The sequence below is a fragment of the Chiroxiphia lanceolata genome, chromosome 3, assembly GCF_009829145.1.
Source record: "Chiroxiphia lanceolata isolate bChiLan1 chromosome 3, bChiLan1.pri, whole genome shotgun sequence".
NCBI classification, from domain to species: domain Eukaryota; kingdom Metazoa; phylum Chordata; class Aves; order Passeriformes; family Pipridae; genus Chiroxiphia; species Chiroxiphia lanceolata.
The window spans coordinates 70,580,192-70,600,090 of record NC_045639.1 but is presented as its reverse complement, the minus strand read 5'-3'; the positions used below and the strand labels follow the sequence as shown (position 1 = coordinate 70,600,090).

General features: G+C 39.9%; 1 protein-coding gene across 12 annotated transcripts in view; it reads left to right on the top strand.

The window, feature by feature from the left end:
- ARMC2 (armadillo repeat containing 2) overlaps window positions 1-19,899 on the top strand; it is a 76,778-nt gene that overhangs the window by 46,500 nt on the left and 10,379 nt on the right. For 8 of the 12 annotated variants that reach the window (XM_032683678.1, XM_032683677.1, XM_032683687.1 and 5 more), the window contains 6 exons: window positions 6,521-6,842; window positions 8,270-8,392; window positions 10,252-10,365; window positions 11,736-11,868; window positions 13,160-13,317; window positions 17,486-17,642. In XM_032683678.1, coding sequence (XP_032539569.1) covers window positions 6,521-6,842; window positions 8,270-8,392; window positions 10,252-10,365; window positions 11,736-11,868; window positions 13,160-13,317; window positions 17,486-17,642 — 1,007 coding nt within the window. Of the gene's footprint in view, window positions 1-6,520; window positions 6,843-8,269; window positions 8,393-10,251; window positions 10,366-11,735; window positions 11,869-13,159; window positions 13,318-17,338; window positions 17,435-17,485; window positions 17,821-19,899 lie in introns of those variants that run through there. The other 4 variants (XM_032683681.1, XM_032683680.1, XM_032683688.1 and 1 more) reach the window with 3 other exon arrangements.

Genomic DNA, 19,899 nt, shown 5'->3' with positions numbered 1-19,899 from the left:
ATTGCTTGAGTTTTTGGACAGATCCTCTGATGAGTCTTCCCTGAAGAAGGCTGTAGCATTGAGATGTCCCTAATTGCTTTCAGAGTGGGCATGAATCAATGCGAAGAACTCATTTAGCTTCTCTGCGATGACATTTTCTTCTCTGAGTGCTTCTGTTTTATCCTGATCATCAATTAGTTCTACAGATTCTGACAAACTTCCTGGTCCTGATGTGTTTGAAAAGATTTGTTATTATTTTTGCATCTCTTGCATCAGTTAGAAGAACTGGACTGATTTTCTGTTGTAATTTGCACACTGCTATTTGATTTAACAATCAGTTTGTCAGAAACAATTTATTAAGTGAAGAATAGATTGGTATTGCCCTATTGTCCTCTCTAAGGATATGTCCACATTTATCGGGTTCACTCTGCCTGGATCTGCCCAGCTTTCTTTTCAAATGCATCTACCAGGTAGTGGGTCCCAAATCAGCTTGTGGTCCTCTGTGAGCAAGCAGGCTTCTGCTTGTGAGACTAGTTCTTGTCACCACTCCCCCCAGAATATCCCCACTCATTTCAGGCTGTTGAATGCCCTTTTGGCTCTTAGAATTCCTGCAGTGGGGAAAGTTGTCACAGATGAGGCCTGTAACTGCAGGGAATTCTCCCACTTTGTTTTGGCTTTATTTATTAGGCAAAGGCATATCTGCATGTAGTGACTGGTCTTTCTGTCTGGTATTTTGGCTGGATTATGGAGAATTCTGTGATGAGCTCCCAGGAACTTGTTTCAGTCAGTCATGTAAGTCATGTAATACCCAGAGGCAATCACAGGCTCTTCACAATATAGTGTAATGTTGCAGCTCTGTTTGGTTTAGATACACGTTTGCCTTTTATGTGCCTTGAGAGTGTTATTGATACTCTGCTCAGTGACATCACAGTCTTATACCAAAGGTTTTTTTATTATTATTGTTACTGGGGGCAGTGGTGTGTTTCTTTATCTATTGCTTGCTTCTAAAGAAATGGTCATCAGTGCTGACCTAAGTGTTCTTTGTGTTTTGGTTACTCACTTTTTCCCACTGTGCCGTCCCTCATTTGGACTGCGGACAGTTTGTGTGACAGCACGATACATCATGTCAGAGAACTGACCCAGCTTCCAATAGCCTTACAACCGAAAAAAAAGAATCCCAGTCCTTTCTTGAGTTATCACCTGCATTGCTTTCCAGTCTAGTTTGTTGAACAGCCACACAAATACTTCCTTGATCACAAATACTGAGGAAACAATAGGTGAGAAAATAAATTGTGAGTGGAAAGGAGACTGAGTGCTGGTTATGCCATCACTTCTGCTGAAGTGCTTGTCAAGGTAACCCTACAGAGAACTTGCCTTGATAATGTGGTTCTTTTCTCCTGCATTTACAAATACGTATTTTTAGTTGTATTCCTCCTCCATCTAGCCCAACATTATAACAGTGCCTAGGACAGTTAAAAAAGGGAATATAGTAATTGACCATTAAAGAGCAAAAATATAAGATTTTCTCCTGTGTTTTGTGTGTGGACATGCATGTGTGGACATGCATATTCATAACTGATTATTCATTCTCTCTGAATTAGCTTTTTTTTTCAAAAAGGAAGTATCAGCTTTAGGATAAATATTCTGACAACTCTGAAGGAACTTCCCTCCTGACAAATGTGAATAACCACAGAATGTCACTCTTTCCCTACAATATTTCTGATAGTATGCCGAGCTGACAGTGTATTTGCATCTTCCTAATACTTTAGTTGTGATTTTTTTTTCCTTTTTTTCCTTTTTTTTTGTCTGAATGAAAAAGCAAAAATGGTAAGAAAAGTGCAGAATATGTGATATATACTCTGAGTATAAAATTATCAGGAACATAGAGCTCAAAGTTTGTAGTCAACCAGCCTTCATTGGTGTGTATCATATAGAAGCCTGCTGTTCTGATATATCAAAAGATGCAAATGAATGTATGATAGGTAAATACCAGAGTATCAAATAAGAAGAAGATATTACTGCTTGGTGAGACACTCTCACTAAAGTATGTTGCCTTAGTTTTTGGTATTAATTTCTACGAAAGATGCTGAAAGTTTGGGAACACCTCTGAAAAGAGCTAAGGAATGATTAGAGTTAAAAAAGCCCAAGCAAATTAATTTATCCATGGCAAAGGTCAGACCATTAGGAAGCTGCCTATTCATAGAACTGCACGAGGAAGACATTTCTGTTAGTATACTAGTCTTTAATCTACAAAAAAGAGCTAATAAGAAATAGTGGCTAAAGCTGTACAAATTTAAACTGGTAATAAGAATAAAGATTTTAACTAGAGAGATCAGTAATCAGAGTAATACTGTGAGGGATGTGGTTTTCAACTTTTTTTCCCATTCATTTCATTTCTGAAATTTTTTTTTTAGAGAACGTACACTGCCTTTCATCAAATGTTCTGGTGACACCGTGCTTGCTTTTTTTTGTTACCTTTCCCAGATCTCCAGGTGTCCACAAACAAACCAAGAACATGAGTTGCTAAAAGTCACTAAGTGCAAATGAATCCTTTTCTGAAAAGTTTAGCTTAACAGATCCTATTTTGGGGTGTAGAAATTATCAGGTAGGATCCTGTGATGTGGATACACAGAATTATAATTACATACTTCTAATGGCCTCTCCTTATCAAATACATCCATATAGTCCTATGTGGTGTGGAAGGGGGTTCCCTTTTTACTGACAAAGTACTCCCTGCTATCACTATGGCAAAGCTTCTCCTCTCTGCTCTTTATTTCACATTCCTCAGTCAAGAACTTCTTTGTTTGCTTTTGATATTTCCAGGTTATTCTACACCATTCTAAGCACATTTCCCCCCCTTCTCCCCCCGCCTTTTTTTTTTTCTCTTTAAATTGAGTTTCATTTTGTGTCAGTTGTTATTTCTGGGTTTGAACAAGAACTTTCATAGATAGAACATCACTTCAAGATGAATCCATACTGTGTTTGCGAGAGATTAGCTCCAGGATGGAGTAACTACTGCAATTTTGTCTGTAAGTAGACTATCAGACCCTGCAAAGAGAACTCTCAGATTTTCTTTCCAAGGTGCGTAATAAAGCAGAAATACAAATTTGGAAGTGAAGTGTAAATTAGATTTGAATGAGAAGCAGGGCAGATGGTAGAATTTTTACTAACTCCATTGAAGTTTGTATAACATGGAGAGCACATTTGATTTACAGCTGATGATTCAATAGGAACACAGCTGCTGGCATCTGACCTTTTATTTTGTACTATCCCTCCCCTTCTGAGGGCGCAGGCACCAAAGAAATTAACAGCAGGTACTTGGCCAGCATGCACAGAGTCTGGAATGGACTCCCCTTCCTTATTTATCTTGTTTTAGTTAGAAACTATTGACCTAATTTGCTTTCCTTTCCTACTGATAAGTAAGCCTGTACTGTTTGTGCCTCTGTTCATCAGGCTTTACACTGAAAGGCAGGTATACTTTAATTGCCAAGATAAACTGTTGTCAAATTCTGTGAGTCAGCAAGTACATGAGGTACCTTTGCTACTAGGGCAGTGCAAGGAATAGATTTTTACAAGTAGATAAGCGAAGAAATCTTTCATATCTGTGATCAAATGTGAATGTTCCAGTTGCCAGAAGAATAACAGTTAAATGCTGATGGAGTATGTGGTGCCAGTACCACCTTAAAAATGAAAATATCACAGTTTCTTCACAGATAGCAGCAAAAAAAAAGACCATCTTCTCAAGTTTTTATTGATTTTTTTCTTCCAATTTGTTTCTATAAGTGAAGCTGTGTGGTCTCATATATAGCCTTCCACTCAGGTTTGGGTACTCTGTGGACAGCATGTCTCACATGAATGCCTCACTCTAAAAAGATGAAATAACTGACTGTAATTCCTGTCTTTAATTTATCTTTAGTGTGATACATGTTAAAACCTCCATATTATATAAACTGATCTGATAAATGTAATTTTTCTGTAAGTGTGCAAGAATGTCTGAAATTCTGTATGCAGTTAATACTCAAAAAATATTTTGTTGTTGTTTTTTTTTTTTGCTGTGTACAAAAAGGCCCATGGGCCTTGCACAGGTTTAGTCTTGCAAGCAGTTTCAAAATGTCATTCAACTTTGCATGTACTTTTTACACAGAAATTCTGAGATGTGTTTTTTACTCTTGCAGTGCTTACCCATGAGCATTTAAAAAATATAGCCAAAAATAATACAAACCCTTGAGCATTGTACTACTCGGGAGAAGTCAATACCAGCTTTCCTCTTTGACTCTGTTAGTTAAACTTTCACTGGAAGATAATGAATCTTCGATACTATTCTATTAAAACCGGATATGCTTAGCTAAAAAAGAAGTGTTTTATAAGTTTGTTTTGCTAGGCTGTAGGTGGAAAGCACAGCTGAGATCACACTTCTCAAAATATCAGTTGATTGCTTTGCGGTACCTGTTTGTCTGTTTCCTGATTGGGCAGAGCTGTTGCTGGGCTGATACCATTCTGACCAAAATTAGAAAGTCAATATAAACGAGTCGAACTAGACTGCCTGCTTTTTTCAGTTCTCTCTTCTGATTCATCAGTTGTTTGTTTCAAATTTTTACAGCCTATGTGAATTGGGTGTTATGCCAGCAAAGGTGGAAGCTCTTAGTGGTTAGTCAGTAAGAATGCTCATAAAAATTTGTCTTGATGACATTTAGGTGCTAGCAAAAAATATGATGCCTAGTTAAAAAAAGTGGAAGCAGGTCCTACAGAGTGATACTAAAATTAAATATATGGATGTGAGAACCTTTTCCTCACTTAGGAGACTGCTGCTTCTCATGTCCGATGATAGCACTCGTGTTCCCAGGAGGATGTTATTGACAATGTCTTGTGGCAGAGGCTTCAAACCTGCAGCTTACTGGTGAAGGCCTGTAGGAAAGAAGGACTTGCTGCCTACACATCTTTTTTTCCTTCAGTATTAGTATGTATACTTCAACAGAGTTCGACAGTGCCTGGTTAACTTACGTAATTAATACCAGGGAGGGTTAGAATATGTGTAAATATAATTCAGATATTTGAAGAAAAACAGCATGTAAATTGTTTAGCAAAATTCTAGGTTAGTGCAAGTGCATCTGTAAGGGTAGATGGCCCTGATATACTTGAAGAAATGCTGTTACTTTACCTGCACTGTTAAGATAAAGCTACAGATTTTTCTTTTTGGAAATGAGTAGGTTTGGATGCAAGTGACAGAGGCAAATGTTTTAATTAGTTTAAACTTGAGTCACTTCAGACTTTCAGAATTTTTTTTTTCTTGTCTCATACTGGTGGGTAAGAGAAAGATAGGTATGTTTTTAAATGCCATTCAGTTAGGATCCTCTAGTCTTGCCACAGAAAGGCTTTATCTCAGTATGTACAATTCTCTATCCCACTGAAGGTCAGGCTAGAAAGTGCTTTAAGAGAGCAACTTGGTTAAATCATGAGATCTCAAGATACTTTATAAAAATACTTATCACTTAGCAATTATAAGAATAAAAGGGTAGGAAGAGCACAAAAAAATCAAAATAGAAAAAGAAAACCCACAAAATGAGATGCAACCAAAAAGGGACATAAAAAGAAACAAGAAAACTTTTTCTAGTAGAGTAAGGAGACAATAAGGAAATAATTGCTCTAGTGTTCAGAAGAGCATTATTGACAGAAGTCACTGTGAATAGTGAAGTGCTTTTTTTTGTGGAATGCCTTTTTTTGCTTCTTTTCTGAAAGGGTTAAGTATGACCAAATGAATAATCTGTACTTCAGCCTAAGTTCATTTATCACTAAAAAATGACCTGGAGCATATTTAAATGTCTTCAAAACAGCTAGGCCTGATACAATTTACCTTTGGTGTTTGCAAAAGGACAGAAAGGGGATTCCAATCACTGGGATTCTGAAAAATTATATAGAATTTCAAGGTTGTAGGGTGCTTGTTTTTAAAAGAAGAAACAGGAGGAACTGGAGAATAACAGAACAGTCAACTTAGATTACATTTCTGGTAAAAATCTGGAACAAATAATTTGGCTGTCTGTAAGCAATTGAAATTAACAATGAAATGAGTAAGATCTAACATGGCTTTAACAGTAATAAATCAGTGGAACAGAGTTTAACCTCTACAATCATTACCAGACCTAGAGGAGGAAAGGTTGTGGTCTTTGCCCATCACAGCTGACACTTGAAAGATTAGTAAGCTCTAGTCCATATGATTGTTCTAGTTATATAAAGTGCTGTTTTAAGATGTTTTAAGATTACTGTGGGCTTGGTAAAAATAGATGACCTATACTAAGTATATCCCATTAGTAATTACCCCAATGCTATTCTAGTTCTCTCAGACATTTTTGATTTCTTATGTGATTTGGGTTATGAAAACGGTAGCATAAAAAATTATTTCTAGGTGCTGTATCTGGAATTCCTTCAGTCATTCTGGATGTGCTATTACCTGAATTGTGAAGCAAATAAAGTATTATCGTTTTAAGCAGCTAATACCTTCTGATGTTTTCCATGCAATATGGTTTGTTTGTTTATTTTACTGCAGGATTTAGTTATCCGTATCGTCTTCATTCTTGGTAATTTAACAGCAAAGAATAACCAGGCCCGTGAGCAATTTTTTAAAGAAAAAGAAAGCGTTAACACCTTGACATCATTATTCCAAACCTACTACGAACTTGATTTGACTGCACAGACATGGTACCATGATAGAGAAGGAAAAGGAAAAAACCACCTAAAGCATCCTTCAGAAGCAGAAGATGTTATGATAAAACTGATAAGAGTGCTGGCCAATCTCTCGATTCATCCCAGTGTAGGAGCCACCCTGGCAGCTGCTCATCGTGTTGTTGAATTACTTGTTACAGTACTAGGTAATAAAATCTATGTTGTGTTTGTTATCTTCCTTCAGCCTATAATGAGAGTTCAGGATTTTTCATTGCAAAAAAACCCGAAGTCAGTTTGCTGATATTCATAAACTATTTTATGTAGAAGGCCTGTTTGAGACAGTGGATGCATTGCTGCTTTGATACAGACTTTTCAGTATCTGGGGAAAGATGTCGTAGAAGTTTTTAATTCAGTGATTAGATTTGCAGATATGATCATTAGGATAAGAAAACAAATTTTATTTTAAACACATCTCATTGAGAGTTCATATATAAGGGAAGTTTGTTCTTGTCAGGTGCTACATAGATGTGTTTGGTGGTGGTATTTTTTTTAAGGTTTGCATTTTTTGTGACTGTTCTCAATTAAGTATTCTTTTTGTTCTCTGCGCCCATAACTTTCAGCCTGCTCAAAGAAATTTCTCATATTTTTTTCTTTCTTTTCCAACCTTTTAGCTCTTTTGGATGGAAGAGCGTGTCCCTCTCCTGCCAAATGGAGGCTTAGGACTGTAGTTCCTTTACCACTTACGATCCCTTTGTAAATCTAATTACAGAGTAGGACTGGGTTTGTTGTCCCTGTAACAGAGTTTAGCACTGACAAGATACATCTCAGATGGCTCAGTGTATTTTACTCTGTGATGAGAAAATTAAATGTTACGTTAAGACAATCAACCTGATTATACACTATGTTATAGTCATGGGGAATTAGAGAAGGCAGACTCACAACTGCATTCTCTCTCATGGGTTGAAACTGTCCCAATGTCTTAATCATTGTGTAAATGCTTTTGAGCTTCAAAGCTTCTCTCTGCTAGCCTCCCCTCTTCTTGAGCACTCAGTTTACTACATCAGTCAGTTTACTACAAAATGTTCTCTCTCCCCTCTTTTATTTCCTTCACTCTTGGTTTCTGAGGCCAGAAACCTCAGATAAATCAGTATACACAACTTTCAGACTTACAGATGGTTAACATTCTGTCAGGAACTCTAAGAGAATCTTTCGAATATTGTTAAAGGTGTTTTATCCAATTTTTTTTTCAAGGTACCTAACATTTCAGTATAATAGTCCTTGGTATTTCTCTGTGTCTATCCCATAGCCCTATTTCTGCATGTGGATTCTCCTCAGTGCCATCTTAAAATAGCAAATAGGTTCTGTAAAATGCCTTAACTAACTAGATTTTAAATCATGTTTCCTTACTCACAATGATTTCTCTAAATTAATAGTTATAAAGAGTGACTTTGTATTGCCATTTTTGGATCGGGTGTTCCTGTTAGCTTCTGCCATGTTCCTGAAAAGCAGAATAGTTGACTATAATAGTGGCCATGTAAACTATTACTCAGTTTGCTTTTGAGATCTAATGCACTCCTGAGTTAGAATCATGTGCACGGGAATCTACATGTATTTTGTGGGTTTTGACTCTCAGAATACAAGTCCATCGATGACTGTGAAGAGCTGGTCATCAATGCTGCCACAACAATCAACAATTTGTCCTACTACCAAGTGGAGAGTTCTGTGGTTCAAGACAAGAAGCTGCACATCGCTGAAAGTAAGGACTTTTAAAATATTACTTTTTGTATAGCTTTTAGAAAATGGAAATATTCTGACATAACAGAAAGTAAAGACACTGATAGCGTTTTGTGGTATCGTATTGTAGGAATATAAAGCTCATAGGGCTAAATTCTTCCTATAATGATTTCTGATTCTTTTGGAAAGTAATTCTGTGACTTATATGAAAGTAGCTGGGTTGTTGACAAAACCCCTTCCTTGATTCCCGAAAGGAATTTGCCGTATTGTTTTCTGTGTAGCAATTTTTGCTAGATTTGTTAAAAATCCATATACCTGAGCCAAAATAATCATGTGGCTTTTTACTTCTCATCAGAGTACAGTAAGATTTAATTTTTCTTCTTGGTACTTTCTGTACCTGCAAAATCTGATTTCTGTCCTTTTCTGGCTTATAAATCCATTGGCAGTATTGTTTTGGGGGATTCTCTCCCCTCTGACAGTATGGACACCAATAATTTAGTGATGTGTAGGAACTGCAACTGAGTTCTGGGTCTCATTGTGTTAATGTTGTGCAAAAGGTAGAGTTTATGTCTTGCAAATCTTTCTGTCTAAATAGACAAGGCACGGGGGAAAGACAGAACCTGTAGTTTGCACAACAGGTAGAACGAGGAGTAGGAAAAAATATCCTGGCTGTCAACCTAGTGTCCTGACTGGTAGAGGTAACAGTTCTGCTGTTCTGTCATGACTCATTTTGTCACCTATAAGCCAGCTGCCTCTTACTGCTGGTTGGAAAATGTGGAAACAAATTACTTCTCTGCCTGTCCCATTTGCTCTCCCTCTTCTGTTTTTGTTGTTAGCATATGAAACTAGTGCCATCACCTTTCCTCTGCCTGAACTGAGGAAAGAGAACCCTTTGATGGAAGACCAGCAGGCTTCCTCCTCCAGGAGACATTTGGAGAATATTTGCTGATACAAGTGGTGGTTCCCAAAGACAAAAAATAATAATTTCAGATGTTTCTTTAAGACAAGTTCAAGACATGTTCAGTATTGCAACATTCAGAGACAGAAGTAATGGGAACTAAGCCAACCTCTATTCTATATTTATTTCCTTCACTTTTCTGTGGTAGAAGGGTTAAGGGTTGACTTATTTAAATCCTGTGTATGATGGACTGATTTCAGCGGTTTGTGTCATACTCACAGAAGACTGATAAATGTAACTTCTGTAACATCGCTCCTTTGCCATGCAGCAAACCCCCCCATGATGATAGCTCTTCCTGTGAAATGCTGAAGTTCTCGTTCTGCTGCTGAAGTTACACACTAATCATATATTAAGCTGCTAAGCAGGAAAGCAGCAAGGAAGTGAATGCTTCGGATTGAGACAATATTAAGTAGCTGCTGAGAGAAAATGTGCTTCCTTGTTATAGCAGCAATGAGAGAAAAGAGAGCTAATGTCAGAAAATAATTTCAGTTTTAGGAGACATCCCACCATAAGACCATCCGTTCAGGATCTGAATCAATTCTCTTATATATTACAATATTCTTAATTATGTCTTGCTGAATTTCCACATGAGCCCACTCAAAAATGCATAGCAAACCTGGCTCCCATTATTACAACTGTGCTTGGACTGTGTCCATAACTCTTTTGTTTATTCCTTTGCACTTAGCACCATATTGGAGCTCTTTGTCTCATCTTCAAAACCCTACACAATTTAGTTCTCACTCTAACATCAGCTCACCCCCTTCACTGCCACCAGACAGACAACTGTATATTTCTTAAATATAAGAAATTTCTCATATTTATTGCTGTTGCTGCTTGCTTCTGATACTCATTGATAAGAAGCCAAGCACATATTTGTGATATAAAGGTAATTGTTTTTGTTTAATTTCTCTGCAAACCAATAGTGCTTTTGAAGCTGTTGATGAGTGACAATATGGATGGAGTTGTGGAGGCTGTCAGAGTCTTTGGCAATCTTTCCCAGTATCATGAGGTCTGTGACTTCATCATGCAGAAAAAGAGTGAGTTGCTTTTGCATTTGTACGACTCCTGTTTTTAAATGTCCATGGTTCTGAAAAGAAAAGATTGTTAATAAGCTGTCTCAGTTAAAGGGTAGAAGCAATCTTCCCTGATGTTTTGCAAATTAGGCAAACATTAGAATCCAATAGTAGTCATTATAAACACCGATTTATTTCAGTTTCATTAAAATGGAAATATTGGATTAGCAAAATACACCATGGTGCTTTCACAAAGGTAAATACTACAAAACCTCTGTTTTTTCTAAAGATTCAAATTTTATAATTTCCCTTCGCTCATCAAGCTTTCCAAATCCTACAGGTTAGTAGTGGTATGATATAAAATGAAAATCCAACTAAATTCTCATTTAGGTTCATAATCACATATTTTTGATACCATGTTCAGCAGTTAGGTAGCACTTTGTAAGATGCAGTTGTTTCACTGCCTCAACAAAGAGACCTCCTGTTTGCCTCTGGGTGAAGTAGGATACAAGTCTTCTCAAGTCCTTTTGCTTTGGGTATCTAAAGAGCTTTGGGAAAAATGGCAACTCCTTGCTATCCACAGAGGGTGTGTCATCAGTTTAATTAGACACCAGTTCACTGTAAATTTTCTTGGTATCTACCTGTCAGCGCTGAAAGCGAGGTGATACACCACAATATGCAACCCTTTATATCAAATGTGGACAAAGCACCATTTTTGGAGGTAAAGGGAGAACTGACACTTAGTAGCTGGTTGCTGGTGAACTGTCTTAGTCAAAGGACTGAATTTTCTAGCTGGGAGAGGCTGTGGATGGTGTGCCAAGCTCAGGAAGAGCTGAGAGGCTGCCTCTCCTTTAGGCAAGACTGACTCCCTTGCTGGGGTTGCCTCCACAGCGTCCCCAGTCAGTGTCAGCAATCGCTGCGAGACACTGCACGTCCAGCCTCTGCTTCTTGCTTGTCTCCCACAGGAGCCCCAGGCTGCAGCAGTTGCAGCTGGACTCAGTGCAGTCTGGGGCAACCCTGCCACTCAGATTGAAGAACAGTGCCAGATGCCAAATCCTAGCAGTTTCTGCTGACTATGCAATTGAAAGGAGGGTGATGCTTTTAAGAAATAAACTTCAATTCAGTTTGGTCAACTTGACGTCTTCTGAATTGGATTTTCACATTTCTTTATTGTATTTTTATAAAATAAATTAAAATAAAACTGTTGTTCTGCATGGTGTTATACTCTCAGTCATGCACCTGTTCTACAAATGTCACCGTAATATGCTACAAGGCTAAGTTTTTGGGTAGGGTATCCTGCTTTCTAAGGATACATTTTTAATAAGTGTGTTGTAATGGCACTTGTATGGTAAGTCCATCTTCCCAGTAATACTCTTTCCTTCTTTACAATCCAGTATACAAGTTCATGATTGCTTTGCTTGATTCCAAGAACCACGATGTCTGTTTTTCTGCCTGTGGAGTTCTGCTCAATCTCACAGTAGATAAGAACAAAGGAGCTTTTCTGATGGAAGAAGGAGGAATTGGAAAGTAAGTTCCTGATTGTGCTTATGAAAAAGGCAGTTTTGAGTAGTTTATCCAAAACATTGCAATTGGATTGTTTTTTACTGGGACTGGTAACTTGTAATAAAGATGCCAGCATAGAAGATAAATTGGCACCTAATGTTCATCCAGAAAGAGCCTTTCATATGGGGATTTTTTTGCAGAGGCATTAAAGTGGTTTAGCCTGCTGTAAAGCCAAAACCTATAGAATAATCTCCCAAAGATCTTGCTGATATATACAGCAGAGGAGAGCACCATACTACAGAGCAACTAAGGCATGGCTTTGCAGTAGCTACTTATGCTCAACTCAGCTGGATCCTATGTGGGCTCCAGTTAATAGGCACCTTTAATGTGTATCTGGTGTGACTGTGAAGATTACTTCAGGAACCATGATATCCCACATGGTGTGTTGAAATTCTTGTAACTACTTAATACTGTAGGGAGAACTATCTGATGTAGCCATGCTCGGCAGAGAACAGCTCCTGAGTCTCCTCTCTCTGGGAGTTCAAGTTTAAGGCACTGATATTATAAGGGATATTAAATCTTGATGCAACACTTGTAGCTTTGATGTTCAGATAATAGTGGATCTAGCTTAATTGGAGGAACATGAAAGATCATGTTCCCATGCTTATAAAGCAGTTGGTCCAACCCACATTTATGAAACAATAAGCTTTCCTGTTCATACATCGTATAATTACTTTTTTATACAGTGTAAACAATGCATAATCTTCTCATCCTTCCTTCCCATGTTTTAGTTAATTTACAATATAAAGCTGAAAAAGTAGAGTGAAAACAAGTTACAGGCAAATTGAATAATAAATGTGAGAAATTTCTATTATATATTCTGTAGCATATAGAATCATAAATTTGAAATTTTCTGTACTGTGTCTAAAAATTTGTGAAGGAAAAACAGTAACAGCATTTGGACAGTCACAAATTGTAATGAAATTTGATAGAATTTTAGTGTCCCTGAAATGGTTACATTTATGATGCATGTCAGTGAAATTGGCCAACTGGGTTAAAAAGTTATAGGGGATGGACAGGTACAGGCAGCATACACATGTGCATGTAGACAAAAGGCATGTTCACATCCTTAGGGAACTATGCTGAATGAAAAGGGCGAAGTTACTGAGGAAGAAAACAGCATCTGAAGTTTATGAACATAGAATTTTCCTGCAAACTTTCACAGAGTTTGCTGACATTTCTAGACTTACAGATTTTGAAGGACTCAGGAGAAAATTAGATGGAGCAAACCACTGTTTTTGTTTGGTACTGACAGGTTAGTTGACTGTTTGCAAGACTTCGGGCCGGCAGACTGGCAGCTGTCTTGTTTGATATGCAAAACCCTGTGGAACTACAGTGAAAACTTCACAAGTGCAGCCTCATGCTTTGGAGGAGATACCGACACGTTGCTGGTGCTGCTCACATCACTTTTAGGTGAGATTCGTAGTCTTGGTCTCTTTTCCTCTATAAAAGAAATGGAAGAAGCAAAATCAAAGCAGTATTAGCTTGGTTGGGAAGCCTGTCATGTGGCTTTAAGTGGTTGGCTGGTATAGACTATCCAGCAACACAGTGGTCTGTTGCCATTCAGCACATTCCCTCAGGTCTTACAGATTGCCAAGGTGGAATTTTCTGCTGTCAGTGCCCACTCTAGTTTGCCTCCTTGGCATGCACCTAATGCTTTCCACCAGCTGCCTTTTTGCCTGCTTAGACCTTCAGTGCATACCTTTCACTGGGTGTGGGCCCTTCTGGCCTCAGAGGTCACTGCAGGTGTTGTGAGGAGCAAGGGCTTGGCTGTGATGCACCTGGTTACTGCACAGCACACACCGGACACCACTGGGGAATATGGCTTTTCCCCTCAGCCAGGGAGGGTGTGCTTGCTCCTCCACAAATGCAGGCTGGAAGGTGAATGTTTAGACCCTGATGCACCTACCCAGTTGGATCTTTTCATCTGGACACTCAACTTTGGCTTCAAATTTTATAGACTTTAGTTGCTGTGTGATAGTCCTATAGTCAATAGATGTAATTTTCCTTCTTTATTTTTTGAGCACTGCTTTGCTTATGATTTTATTTTGGGCAGGTCATTTGCAATTATCTTTAAAAACACTTGAATCTTTAAAATGTCAATGAAATTGAAGGAAACTAACTAATTTTGATATGGTTTTAATTGGAAATTGAGTAAAGATGTATGCTTGCTGTCAGACCCAGACAGAATGTGAGATCCCCATGGTCTCTTGTTTTTAGACAATGAGAAAAGTGGGTGAATTTCTGAGGATTTATTTACCTGAAAATATCAGTATTTCAAGGTTATTAGTGCACTTTTTAACGTTCTGCAACTTTACAGCCACAATCATGCGTGAAATTTCTGGCACGCAGAAAGGAATATATATCTTCATTTTAGAAAATTTGTACTTACTTTTTTCTCTGCATTTAAATCACTGCTTATTTGAGCAATTGATTTGATTGCAGAGTGCAGGCTGGATAGTAATTGTGACTCTCATTAACAGGTACATCTGTCATGAACTGGAAGTTCATGTATGATTGCAATTGCAGTTGCAATTGTGATTGTAATGCAACTGTAATGACAAATTAATTAAAAGTAGGTTAGAATGAAATCAGAGGGCTAGTCTTTCTTCACACTGTAGTCAGAAGAGTAGCTGTAAGAGAAGCACATCTTACTCATTGGATCTGGTTCCTCTGTGTGCAAAAAGCCAACAAACCTTAGTAATAGCAGCTGGTTAATACTGTCCTATACCTTCCTCCTCCCATTGTATTCAGTAACAGCCTTGAACCATCATTGCTCTGATTCTATCATTCAGGAAGCAGGAGGCAACTGCTGACCATCAGTGAACTCTACTTAAGCGTCAGCACACCCTCAGGAAGCGGAAAAAGTGGAGCATGGCACAGCAGCACCTCACTTCACCTGCTGTGCTTGGCCTCCTCCCCTTTATTTTTCCCTCCCCTACCTGGCACAAGATGACAAGAGATTATGAGGGAGCTAAAAGGGAGTGGAAATAGCCTGAAAAGATGTTGGGCCCAAGAGAAAAGCTGGACAAAAGACACCATTTGTTTTTCTTTTTCCCTGCCTGATCCCCGGAGCCTGATATGCAGCAGCTCTGCTTTCCAGTGGCACTTGTCATTTGTCTTCTTTCAGCTGCTCTCGAGTTCCACGTCACTTTACTGGCTCAAAGCTTCTGGAGGCTGATGTTCCCAGGCCCCTGGCAGCAGCTTTGCCTTGTTCCAGGCCCTCAAGAATAGCAGTGGAGATGAGCCTCTATCTTGATAACATTCTTCTGTTTGGTCATTCAGTGAAATTTCTTTTCTCCTTGCTCTTTCCAGACTTTTTCTCCTACTCATCTTTACCTCCACTATCAATTCAAGGAGGTTATTTTGGAATCTCAGTACATGTGAACTCTTGCATGACATGCTAGTAGCTTCCAGAGCTCCTGGCCCCTGTCTTGCCAGTGTTATGAGGATGGGTAGCCCTTGCAGACCACTGAGGTCTGCACTGTGGTCTTCAGCTTCCCCCACAGTGTGCAGACCCAGTGTGCTTGTCTTTTCCCTGGGCTTGCAGCCAGTTTGTATGCTGTTTGGCCGGTACCCAATTTTCCTAGTTTTTGAGGAGAGTCGTGGGAAAATTAAATTATCTGAGGATGTACAGCTTGCGTGTGGAACACTGATCCTTGCTGATCCACAGTGTTACTCACGTTCTGTTTTGGGAAATTTACTGTTTCAGTTCAACACTTCAGCTTTGAACTGGTTCTGACCCTTGTTCTTGTAGTACTGGAATTCTTGACCTCAGTGATTCCATAAACATTCAATCAACTTTTGGGAGCAACAGCTGTCTACTAAAAGGGAGAAATGTTTCTTGCTCTGTGTTAAAGATAGTTAATTTGGGTAGAAAAATCAGGAGTAGGCAAAGCAATTCTCCCTGAAAACAAGGCCCATAATCCCTTATCTTCCACTTCAGGTTCTTTCACTTCTCTGCTGCTAAGAGTTGTTTTAGGTATGTTGGGTTACTGTGCCATTGATACGACAAGAGCAGACTGGCACAAGTTGCAATAATATGAAGTTCCAATTAAACATTAGGAAAAGAAATTTCCATCATGGCAGGGGCCAGGCACTGGAACAGCCTGCTCAGAAAGTCTGTGGAATCTCCATCCTTGGAGATGTTCAGTACTCAACAGTACATGGACCAGAGCAACCTTATACATGGTGGCTCTGCTCCAGAAGTTCTGTCCAACCTAAATTATCCTATGATATCATCAAATGTGGATCTGATGACTGAGGCTGGATTTTATCTCTGATTACAGGTTTTCTTCCTGCAGAGATATGACATCCATCTTGAAAGAATGGGTCTTTTCTCTTTATTTTATTACAGAAAGGCTTTAAATGGCATCTCTTTATGCAGAACCCCTTTTGTAATCTACCTCACATTTCATTTTGGTAGTTTAGAAACAGTGTAGTGGCACAGAAGTCAGGTACTGTTTGCAGTTGCCGGTAGCTTTGTATGAACCTGAGCCCATCTCCATGCACAAGGAATGTTGCTCTTTCCTTTCTAGCTGTTGCAGCTCAGGCCATCTGCTCTGCACAGGCACCTTGGCATGCTTTTGGATGCTTGAGCATCTCTTTTCTACACAAAGTTTGACTCAAAATGTGGGAACTGAAGTTTCTCTTCAGCCCCAAATTGTCTTACCTGCTGTGACTGTGCAGTAAGCTCCCTGACAGAGTTACTCGTTTAACATGTTGTGAATCTGGTGCTCTTTCATAGTCTAGGCCAAAGGTAAGTCACACTTCACACTCCCATTTGGAGCAGGATTCCACCTTCATTTTAGGCCCATTTATGGTCTAAAGTAAAGTACCCTAATGTCAAATATCCTCCTGTTAAACTGTATGAAAACATTTGTTCAGCATTATCAGCTGTGTCTGTGGATTCCTGTATTCAGGAGAATGCTTCTGGTTGCAGACTGATTTCTTTTTTCTGTAAGAGTTTGTCTCTTTGCCACATCCAGTGCCAGGCATAACGGAGGAGGAATAATGAGTGATGACTTCCCTTAATTCCTAACATTGCTTGCCTTTATTAAAGAGTGTTCTGTTGTTTTATTTTTTAAATTTGTGAGGAAGGGAGGGCATCTGTAATACAGTAACTAGTGTGCTCCAGTTTCCCTCAGTATGATAGTAGATAAGAGTTTGAAAGGGTCTCCATGAACCAGATTAGCAGAGCAATTTGTGACAGGGAAAACATAGTTGTAGTTAGATGAATTGATTCCTTACCTTAGCAAAGTTGCTGTGGGTAATGTTAAATCCTGGTACTTTGCAGAGCAACAGTCCCAGTAAATGCTTGGTCTTGGAAATACAGTTGAGCTATACCTGTAAGAATAAAAGAACCTGCAATGCCCTTTTCACTGTTTTACTGACCTTAACATCCTTTATTTTCAATTCAATCTAAATCCCTCAGACAGTGATGCTCAGCTTATCTGAAGTGCAGAGTTATTTTTAAGCCATCAACGTGCACAACTGGTAATCTGTATGTGCTGTAGTCATAAAATAGATAGTTGGGTATATTTTTATTCGGAACTGATGACAATATTTTCCTTGATTGCAGATGAAAAACTAGTGTTGGACTGCAGCCTCGACAGAGAGGGAAGGGACTCCCACAAACTACATTGGGAAAGAGAGTTCAAACCTGTGGCAGAGAAACTTCTTGATAGAATTCAAAGCCATCACTCCTTTCTTCCAGCTGTGCCTATTACTCAGTTTTAGTCAGTCTTTTCTCTCTTTTTTTTTGGTCGTGTAAACTGTATAGCTTTATATTTCTAATATACCTGTATATTGCCATGAGGAAGAATGTTAAAGAGCATGGCTATCATTTGAAGAGCTTGTATGAAATTTTTGCATGTGTAATTACTTTTTACAATAGACTTGAGCTGATCAAGCGGCTGCTCAGTGTGATTTGTCTGTTGATTCCATAATTTCCTGGCTGGGAAAGAGAAACAAATGTATTTGCTGAACTTTTAGTTTTTAGAAGGTACTTGGACCTCTGTGGTACCAAAAATGCTGTGCAGTACAGAAGAACATTATGTGACAGGAGCCACATTTCACCTACAGACTTGTATATGCTTTTACTTTATACGAAACTGTGCGACACAGTAACCCATATGCTGCTTGGGCACTGTGCTGTGTTCCTTCGTGAGCTTCACTCTTCAGGCTGAATGCTGTCAGTGGTTGGAGGAAAGTCACTTCCCTTTCCTTTGGAGATCCCCCTTTCTTTTTCTGATACTCTGTGACTGGGGTCTACAATATCCCAGCTATCCCAGCTCCTGCCTTGGCACTTACAGGATATAAGCTGTGCTGGCCTTTCCCGAATTGGGACTTCACATCTTAAGGCAAAACACTTGTATCCCTGATCAGAGAAGATTTTAGCTGGTCTGTTGTGTTCTTCTTTCAGTTTTTCCAACACTCCGAGGAGCCACCTGTGTGCCTCTGCTTCTCAGACTTCTTGGCCAGTTGTCTCCCCTGAACCTGCATCTCCATCCATGGGGCAAAAAAAGACCTGTTCCTTCATGTTCCTTCTGACTGCTGCTGGCTTGTTTGTTGCTCAGTTTTCATCCTTTCAGCATGTAGAAGTCCCTGCTTGTAGCCCATGGATTAGCTCAGCAGGCACATCCCTGGCCTCACGCATTAAGAGCCTGGTTGGCTCCAGGGAGCTTTACAGACCTGACCTATTTCTCTCTTTTCTGACCTCAGATTGCTAAGAATAAACTGCTGTGCGGAGGCTGCCGGGCTCCTGCTCCTGAGGGTCAACAGCATCGCACTGTGCTGTGTGCAGCAGGAGAGTTTCCAGCCTGGCAATCCCTGCGGAGGCTGGAAGAAGTTGCTGTTCTAAGGCAGAGATTCAGAGCTCCCTCAGTGGCACTGCTGTACCTTTGGTAGTGCCCAGGCCGCTGCTTCCGGGTGAGGAGAGCAAGAGAGGAGGCTGGGAAGTGGAGCCATAGTAGAAGAGTAGGGAGACCTTTTTCCTAATTTAGGCCCCTGCTTCTATAGGCCAGGCACGAGGAGATTTCATGGTCCAGGTTTTGGGAATGGTGAGAAGGAAACTCCAGTGAAGGTAATGAAATTTTCTATATTCTTTGTGTCTCAGCAGCTCCATTATTTCTTGTGCCCAGTTGGCTCAGCCCCACAGTGAGTCGCTTCAGGAGCGTGTGGCAGCCTCCATCACTGCAATCCACAGGCAGGAACTGCTCAGCAGTTCGATGTGGTTTGGCTCTTACAACAGCTCTGCTGAGCTTGAAAATATCTCAATTATCATCCCTTCTTTTGCCATTTTAATTTTAGCTGAAGTTGAACAGAAGATAAATGGCTCCATTTGTTTCTTGGAGAAAAGAATGGATTTACTTTTGGGGAGTATTAAAGAAAGGATGATGAGTAAATACTCCCTGTGGGGAGGGAGCATTTGTTTTTGGCATTTGCATGTGCAGGGCAGGGTGGGGGGCAATGGAACGGGCCTCATGGCTAAGCCCTGTCAGCAGCTCTGATCAGAACTGACAAGTGCCGAGACTGTCAGAGGCAGCCCAAAACTGAGGGCTGGGTGTGAGCTCTGCCTTCTGCTTCAGGAGGAGGTGCCTTCAGAAGTGCTGGATTGAGAGCCAAGGGCAGCACAAGCCTCCAAACACCCATCAGCAAAGACCGGCAGTGGCTCCAGTAGAGCTGCATGGCCCCATGTCTCTCTCTGGAGAAAAAAGTTGTGGGTAAGAAGCAGCAGCTCCAGAATGCTGAATTTCAGGTGTGTTCTTATGGCATTGTCTACCATTTGGGTATCTTTGCCACAAACCTCAATGAAACAGGTCTCTTATGTGCAGGAGCCCATTCCTGTTTAGCCACACCTCCCTTTGGGGAGGGTTGCCAGTTCTACAGCTGAGGGGGGTGTGACACTGCTGCTGCTGCACACACAAGGCCACAGGCTGGGGCTCTGCGGGGCTACCTGGGACTGTCAGGGCTGAGAGCTGAGGAGCACAGTGC